At 38.9% G+C, this 9,380-nt stretch overlaps 1 protein-coding gene and 1 pseudogene across 1 annotated transcript; both read right to left on the bottom strand.

The window, feature by feature from the left end:
* Window positions 1-4,866: 4,866 nt before the first annotated feature.
* Window positions 4,867-6,826, bottom strand: LOC118341372 (annotated as a pseudogene).
* A 781-nt stretch (window positions 6,827-7,607) lies between these two features.
* LOC118341878 (olfactory receptor 2AT4-like) lies at window positions 7,608-8,578 on the bottom strand. The gene is given in 2 exon segments (XM_035680282.1): window positions 7,608-8,407; window positions 8,410-8,578. Coding segments are annotated over 2 exon segments (969 nt in total).
* Window positions 8,579-9,380: the final 802 nt, after the last annotated feature.

Raw genomic sequence — 9,380 nt, 5'->3', positions numbered from 1 at the left:
CTCACATTTATGGTAAAGTGCGGAGATACAGCGTATATCACTTTTTCCACGAGTTTATCAAAATTAAAGTGGTATGTCGCTATTGATAACAGTAAGTATTTCTCATTAGTATTCATGTTGATTTTGAGAGCGAGGGGTGCGGGAGAGCATCACATTTAAAATAAAATATATTACACTTAAGTGTTTCATGCGCCATGATAAACTACAACAAAAACCGAAATACATTAGATATCAACGTCGAGAGCTCCCCCTCACTCGGGCGCATCAGCTCGTCCGGGGATGTCAAAATACTTATAGTCCGATCTTTTGTTACCCGTCAATTGATGTGTGGTGTGTTTTTTGGTGCTTGGCGAGACTACTGTAGATCACTACTTAAGCGACCATGTGTTCTATTTACTTGCGCTGGGCTATAGGGTGACTGCTTTGTTCATGTTACTTCCAAGAATCCGACTGCAGTTAATCAGATGAACAGCACAATATTTTAGACAAATGTCTTTAATAGATATGTTATATAAAGTGTGATAAAGTCCCAAAAAAACTAAACCACTAAACACAAAAATCCTACCCTAGTGACCTACGTATAGGCATCGAGTTATCAGAACATATGTATAGCTAAGAACAGGCGCTGTTCTGTCCCACCCTAAATGCCGGCGCGGCATTCAAGCAGCCATCAAGCTGTCATATGTAAAGGCAAAGCCCTGAACATCTGAAACGAAGGTGCTGTATTTTTTTTACCCTTTATCCTACTCCCAGATACAAAACATTAAGAACAGTTTCTGTATGATGTTTATTAGAGCGCCTATGTAATCTGAGTTGGAAGGGCCAGTTGTCCCATGGCTGTATGCTTGTATATAATGTTATCTATTAGGCTATGTGGTAATTGTATGCACCTTTATGTAATCTGGTGGACAAATCATATTAAAATGTAAAATAGGATCATACACAAAAAATAGTCTGGCTTGCGTGTCCCCCAGTGTATGGCAAAGTGTTCTCCTGTTTTTTTGATGTGAAGGAAAATGGCGCACCGCTAGTTGTCCGCGGGTGGAAGCAGCATTAACAACAGAATAAAACAGCAACACTCTCCCCCTCCAAAACAACATCGGTTAGAGGAGGGCAGGACCTTCAGAGAGTTAACCGTGAAAAAATAGAACGAAGCCAAAAGAGAACAAAAGTTAAGAAAGTTAAAAAAAGCAAAACTAAGCTGGAGTAATGTAACAGGCCAGCATGGCAGCTTTCCTGCACGGCGCCACTACTGATGCATTCTTTAATGTATATATAAAGCGTACTCTAAAGAGGCGTTCAGTTGTAATGTGTGAGAGTGTTTCAGTTGTTTGTGTGAGAGGCGTTTCATTAGGTAGAGGTCGAGCAACGTTCAGTTAGTGTGTGTGAGAGTGGTTTCCAGTAGTTGTGAGAGCGTCTCAGTAGTGTGTGTGAGAGCGTTTTCAGTAAGTGTGGGTGTGAGGAGCGTTTCAGTAGCTGAGTATATGAGAAGCGTTTCAGTAGTGTGGTGTGAGAGCGGGTTTCAGTAGGTGTCATATGAGAGGCGTTTCAGTAGTGTGTGTGAGAGCGTTTCCCAAGGATAGTTGTGTGTGAGAGGCCGTTTCAGTAGTATGTGTGAGGAGCGTCTTCAGTGTGTATGGTGAGAGCGTTTCAGTAAGTGTCTGCGTGAGAGCGTTTCAGTAGTGTATGTGAGAGCGTTTCAGTAGTGTGGCGTGAGACGCGTTTCAGTAGTGTGCGTGAAGAAGTGTTTCAGTAGTGCGTGTGTGAGAAGCAAATTCACCCACTTGTCTGTATGAGAGGCTTTTCAGTAGTGTATATAGCAGGCGTTTCACCTTGTATGTGTGAGAAGCGTTTCAGCTAGTGTGTGGCGAGCGAGATAATTTTTCCCCAGGTTGCTTATGTGATGAGTGTTTTCAGTAGTGTGATGTAAGAGCATTTCACATGTGTTTGTGAGAGATAATCTCGAATAATGTCCGCCTGCAGCGGCCCCTCCCATGAAACTGACACCGTGCTCTTCCCAATAAGACCACACGCGGCCCTGTGATAAAGTAAGCCTTGTACCTGACCACTGATTCTGCTGTGTATTCTCAGCCTGCAGTAAAGAAGTAAGCCTGAGATATAAGGCCACACGTTGCTACCTAGCCCGGAGTGAAAAATTAAAGTTACCTACCTATACCCTAGCCCTTGTTACTACCAAGTGTTCCAAGCCTTGTGTAAACTTTGAAGAGCTCATGCCTCTTAACTGTTACTGACCCCCGCATATCAAGGTTACTGCATGTGATAATTTGTCGTGTGCGCCCACTAGAGACACTAGATGATGTTGTAGCTACCTCCTCCATGCAGGAAAGCCTACCCCCATGCGTGGGTAGGCCAAACCACAAGGTCGTTGGGATAGAATTAGCTGCAACTGCCCTAGCGTGACTACCAAGGGTGACTGCCCAACGCATCCACCAACAGTAACACATAACGGTGCTACCATCTGCATCCATTCCACAGAGAACAGTGGAAGAACCCGGCCTGTGTCAGAGCAGTTTATTTCCTTCCCTAAGCACAAAAGCCTGAAGCAATGGCTACCTGAATTCCAGCAGCAGTTGAAATTTCAGCTGAGTGTAGGGAAGGTGAAACAGACTCCACACTCCAATGACAGTTGCAACTGCTCAGAACCGCAATCAAAAAGTTCATTGCCTGAAGATTTTTGGCCTTCTAACTTCCACCAAGGCAACACCCCTTCTTGTGTTTCAGAGCCAAGCAGCCTTAGCAGAAGGACAGTAGATTGCCTATAAAGCAACAAATGTTATGTGCTCCCCTCACCGCATGAACGTTCCGAGACCAGCTAACAAGTAAGCTATGCGCCTAATTGTAGGAGACCTGGGCCATTCAACCAGAGCCTAGAACTCAATGTTTAACCCCAAGGAGGAGTTGTTTGGGCCTTCAGATTAGGACATCTTGCCCCTCCACAGTCATTCAGCAGATGTGACTCTGGCTTTTCTGATTCAAACTCCTCCCTTGGTGAGAGGTTAACTCCCTCTTCCCTCACAAGATGGGACCAGTCCCCAACCGACCCTGAGTCCCTGGGAAGAAAGTCAGTTCCTCAACCTCCACAGAGAGACAGAAGGAACAGTTACCTGACTTCTCATCTCCCCGAATCAGACATTGAAGAGATATGTAGCTTATCTTCTAGCAGATATTCTGTCTACAGTCAATCAAATTTAGCCTCGCCTTCCCCGGTAACAACCTCACAGTGTCCCTGCCTTGAAGAGCTTGAAGCATATAGCTAAAGATATGGAACCTTTTGATCCTGACAACAGCAGTATATGGACACTGAGCATAACCGCCGTGTCCACCATCTGCGTCGAGATAGGCTATCTCAAAGCAAAAACTGTAGAAAGCCATACTCAGATGTGCAGCCCCAACCTTGTGACCAGACAGTTGACTTTTCAGATGATAACTGCAACATCTCTGATCACAGCAAATACACCTGGATCAACTCCTTGGTAGTATTTTTGATAAGGTCACTGATATAGCTAGCTTAGGACACATTCATTATGACACACAGTCATACACATGTCCTTATCCAATACACTCCAAAAATGATTTCATTTTAAGTGCCACTTTCTCTCTGTATCTCACCTAACAGTTGTATACCAGTTATATGCCAAGACAGATAATTATCAATGAACTGTCAGTTGTTACTAAACTTGAATGAACTGACAAATGAACTCTTTCAGCTATGGGCTATACGCTCTTGATCCCAGGATCACACATCAGGTGCACTCCTGAGATCAAAGGGGGGATGTTGGGATCTGGCCATGTGCTTAAACAAAGAAATGGTCATTACTACAGTGAGGCCCTTATGTAAGCAATAAAGCCTGCTCGTAGTGACTGAAGACAAAGAAAAAGGGCCCGCCAGATCACAGACCCCTCAGCCGGGGGGCCAAGAATGCGGTCAAGGTGTGATATGAAAGCAATAAAGGCCCAAACACCAGCCCTTCATTGGTCAGATTATTTATTAAGTATTTTTATTGTCATCCCTTTGTCAGACACAGGCCATATTCGCTGAAGTCCCTTAGGTGTGCCCTTCAAAGATCCCCCCTGACATGTATTAAGACATATGCAACTCCTTGTACCTCATTAATATTTCCTTAAACTATGAATATGAAAATGTTGTTCATTTATTTGCTTGACACAAAATGTCTTCTATTTCACTGTCACCTCAATTTTCAGTGTATGTGCACTGGGGGGCTTCAAGTTTCCACATCACACTTGTATAAGTTGCATAGTGGACCACAAAAAACGTTCCACTTTCAGCAGATGAATGTGAATAAAATACTTCTAGTCTTTCTGTACAGTGAAGCTTAAACATCAAACTGTAGGAACAAGAAAATAAACATATTTTTGAGTGGAGAGGGACTTTAATAGAGCTCAGTTGGCTTGATCTGACATCACAGTAGTATAAATAACAAGGTACAATAAAGTACAACCTTTGTTACACATTTTAACCAGGCTTATAGAAATATATATCTCTTTTTTTTATCTGAATGACACAGGAACCACGTCAAATTCTCACATTTACTTTTTGCAGTGCAGAAAAGAGTTTAGATTTTTAGTGTATTTAGCATAAAAGCAAAATATGTACATGTACAATGAAGCCTTAGCACCATAAAGTACATGTAGCACACGGTTTCAGTCCGAGGTACTCAAGAATAGAACTGGTTTTAAAATTTTGCATTTGATCTACAGATATAATGGTAAGAATTGAATATATTCTGATGCATTTACTTTGAAACTTGCTTGATTCCAACTTTAGCATTTTGCAAACCTTTTTATCAAAATATCTTTGATATCACTTGGTTTTGAAGCAATATATTATGGATTAACAGCACAAGGAATAAATACTGCTACAACAATATCAATTAAAATGCAGATGTCCAAACTGAAAGAAAATCCTATAGCATGAGCTAGATAAACAAAACATCTTGGAAAGTAATATAGGCAACAAATAAATAATTGTGGTGTACAAGTTGATAAGGTTTTGTATCGTCCCTCTGTGTTTTGTATTCTCAAAACTATTGCAAAGATAGAAATAAAGGAAAAAAATATAAATGAAAGTGGGAGCAACAGACTAAACATTGCAAGACCAACAGCAACAGCCTGAACATACTTTACATTTTCACCACATGCCCAGCGTTTGTAATTGAAATGTGGTCACAATAACATTGCACAATGATGTTAGAATTACAGTAAGGCAAGGTTAGGCCCATGAAATTTACAACTGCCGTCATCCTAAAAATGTCCCAATCCATGACAACCCACAAGCAATAGGAAATTTGTTGTTTTTAATCAGAACAGGATATTTTTAAAGGAAAAAGACTGCAATAAAACGATCAAGGGCCATTATCAGCAGAAGGAGAGAATGAATAGCTCCCAAGGGAATGAACAAAATACCATCTTGAAGTTGAAGCAGGCATCAAAAGATATTATCTTGTCATCCTGCCAATGGATCATCTGGCATCATTTTTGGTAAGGTTCACTGTCCTAATAACAAATCATTAATTGCCAGGATGACAGAAGATCAAATATGCTGTTTATAAAGGAGCCTCTCAACTCCAACAAAAATTAAAATAAAAATGTTTCCAACCAGGATAAGCAAGTAGATAAGAAAAGAAGTGAGACACACGGTCCATAATATGCTGGGTCAAGTCCTGGAAATCCAAGTATTATGAAGTCCTTGACTGTGTTATATTTGTATAATCATTATCATTAATGTGTTAAAATACTGTCTAAATTTGCAGGATTGCTAATTGGTCATTCAGTCATCATTTAGATATTAAATCTATAGGTAGTCTTTGTGATCTCGCTGTTTTCCATTGCCTCTGAAAGTACTGTTTTTAAGTTAGAGCTTAGAGGGAAACCGCAACCCTGAGAACCAAGGTTGCAGTGCGCCCCGATCCAAACTCAATTCTGCGTGTATACAGCATTTTATAAATACTGCCTAAAGAATGACGTAATGAGATGTTTGAGGTGGGATCATCTGTGTGCACTATGCAGTGCTTATGTCTTGAAATGCAGTGGTGGGTAGAGTAAATAAAAAATGGTGCTCAAATGAAAGTATTGTTGCTTTATATATCATAAGAAGTAAAGTACTCATTAAAGTAATTATTCAAGTAAGAGTAAAAACAAAATACTGCATCTCTCCAGTAATGACTAATTTCAGAAGGATGCAATTTATATAGGCTAAATGTGTTATTTATAACAAATGTGAAGTGCATGTTACTTGCCATTAAAGCACCATTAACGGAACCTAAATTGAGTTAAATCTAAAATTAAAAACAAGAAGGAGTCGACTTAAGTGCAGGTCGATTTGTATTCAAAGCAGCAAGACCATGTGTTAACAGATTAACAAGACTTCAAAACATATTTACAGTGTGAGGAAGTGGCTCCTTTTGTTTGTTGCTCTTTTATGGTTTTAGATTATGAATACAGACTTTGATTGATGTCCTCTCACCATGGCACAGAACATAGGTGTATCACAGCAGTTAACTGGCCACAAGCCAGTGTAATCAAGTGCATAAAAAGCAGAGCGATTATTTGACTTTATTTTATTTTATTGGTGCTGTTTTTACCTCAGACGTTCACATTATTTAATGTACCATGAATCAGTGATTTTATCCCCTAATTGTGCGTTTTCATTATTTTTAATCTTCCACTAGAAAAATCCCCTTGATCCTAGAATTTAAACATATTGTATTTAGTCTGCTTTACTCTAATTGTCAGTATTTTCCTACAGACATCCACTACAATGATCTTACGCTTGATTACAGTCCATTGTTTTTTCTTTCGTCTTCTGGACTGAATAATATATTATAAAATGTAAACAGAATATTTACCACATAGACATTTGATAAGCTGTATTTATTTGACCGGTTGTATACATTTCTTCTACAAGGAGGTTTTGTTGTGGAGAAAACCAACATTTCTTTGCTGGATGTCAACAGCAATAATTCTCTTAAGATGGAGCGAGCACGTATAATTTGGATTTAGCATTGTACTACTACTATTATGCTCCCACTTCCAGGAAGCTGTTTTTGGCCTGGCAAAAACCGTAAACCTGTGTGAGACACTGAAAAATCTATGGTAAAGTGATTTATTCTTAAATAAGAGATATTTTATTCAATCAATTTTGTGATAAACATACAAGACATAAGTTTAAAATATAAATTAATTCTGTGTAATCTATTTTGAGCTCACTTTGTACTCTGACAGTGAAATACATCAACTTGACAGGTTGACAGAAAACATTTGCGAAGCCATTTGTTTCCTTCTGTACTTGCATCAGAAATCATACATTGCTGTAATAATGACATTATTTGTTTTACATGAACATAATGAGCTGTTTCATTCAATGAATGCTGATAACCCGGACGGAGACAGCCTTTTTGTCTCTCTCTAAGAATGTACTTTACATTAAAACATGGTTTAAAATGAAATGTTTAACAAAGCTTTGGCTTTCAATTTATCCACAATCAATACTTTTATACTTTCCAGTCCTCACAAAGCGAGATGGCCAATAAGATGAAAGCAAAAACACTGAATAATGAATTAGTTTATCAGTTACTAATAGCTGAAACTTGTCCTTTTTGTGGAATGGGCCTTCTGCTGAATTGCTTCCACAAGCTTTTTCTCATGTCTTTAGCTCTTAAGCAGTATATAAGTGGATTGATCAAGGGAGGACAAAGGCTGTACAGCATAATAATTACTATTCGCAAATCCGCACTAAATGTAATACCAACATTGCTGGCTAAATATACAAAACATCTGGGTAAATAATAGAGTGAGATTATAATCAGTTGAGTACTACAAGTGGACAGCAATTTGAGGCGACCTTGTAAATTTGCTATCTTCAGTACTGATAGAATTATAGAGCAATAAGAAAAAACTATAAACGCCAGAGGTCCCAGCAGTGTAACCATTGCCAACACAAAAGCAGGAAAACCATAAAGTGCCCTGTCAGTGCATGCCAGCATGGTTATACCAATATGATCACAGTAGCAGTGGTTGATTATGTTTGAGGCACAGTAAGGAAGAGGATACGCTCTAATAACTAACATTAAAGGAGCTGCCTGGGCAACAATCCACGCAGAAATACTGACAATGTAGATGGTGGAGCTTTTAAGAAGAAGTGGATATCTGAGAGGATGACAGATAGCCAAATACCTATCTAAAGCCATTAGGAAGAGAATAAAGGAATTCACTGTGCCAAGATAGTGGACAAAGTACATTTGGACAAAGCAAGCAGTGAATGAAATAGTCCCTGATTGAAACCAATATTTACTGGAGATCTTAGGTAAAGTGGTTGTGCTAAAGAGAATGTCACATGGCACCAAATTTAGAATTATACGATAAACAGGTGAAGGCTGTGGTCGGTTGCAAATAAAAAAAGAATTGTAGAGTTGCCTGTCAAAGTTAAGAAATAAACGATGAACAATACAGCTGAGGTGATGCCTTGATACTCTGGATGAAGTCCAGGGAATCCAGTAAGAACGAATTCAGTCACAATGCTATGATTTCCCGCTGGCATGATGGCGTGGAAATTTCTAGACACACTAAAAAGGATATACAGAGGTAGTGATTAAACACGTCTCAAACATTTAAGCATTAGCAATACTTGGTATATAGTCTTTATCTGATGTGAGTAACTCTCATTATAAGGTTCATGGCTATATCACTCAAGCTTTTACACTTACCTTTCTCAAACAGTATGGCTGAATACTCTTCAACTGCTGATTCACCTCTTAAAATGACTTCTCAAAGCCTGCTTTCTGATGGCCATACAGGATCCACCCTTTGTTATTCTCTGTGGATCACTAATAATGAGTAAATTCATCTCTTATCTCTCTAAGCCACAATAATGGATGTTTTTTAATCAACCAGAAACACATCCATGATCTCAAGATGAACAAAAAGTACAGTAAACCAGTAAAAGTCATTAATTGTGTATCATTTTGTAATTGTTTTGCAGTTTTATTCTTTCTCAATAGGTGTTTATTTTCCTACTTTTCTGACTATTACTCTGATAATAAAATAGAATAATTTAAAAATAGTAATTAACATTTAATTGCCCAGTGGGGAAATACTGTATATGCTGTGCAGCACAAGGAACACCCACCTTGTGATGGCTAATTAAAAGAACCATTAATTTAATAATGCTAATGGATTATAAATCCCATAAGAGTAAACATCTGAACTTTAACAAAACCCCAGTGTGCACCTAAATTGATACTGAGGAAGGAGTTTTAATATCCCCAGTGTTTAATGGTGGTCTCAGCACAGTTTGATCTGTGTGGGTTAGCTTTACAGCATAACCCTCAAGGTTACAAGTC

This window comes from Morone saxatilis, unplaced genomic scaffold (genome assembly GCF_004916995.1).
Source record: "Morone saxatilis isolate NCDOM2014 unplaced genomic scaffold, NCSU_SB_2.0 Contig8, whole genome shotgun sequence".
Lineage (NCBI taxonomy): Eukaryota > Metazoa > Chordata > Actinopteri > Moronidae > Morone > Morone saxatilis.
Note: the sequence above shows the minus strand (reverse complement) of the source record. Positions and strands in the feature narration are given on the sequence as shown.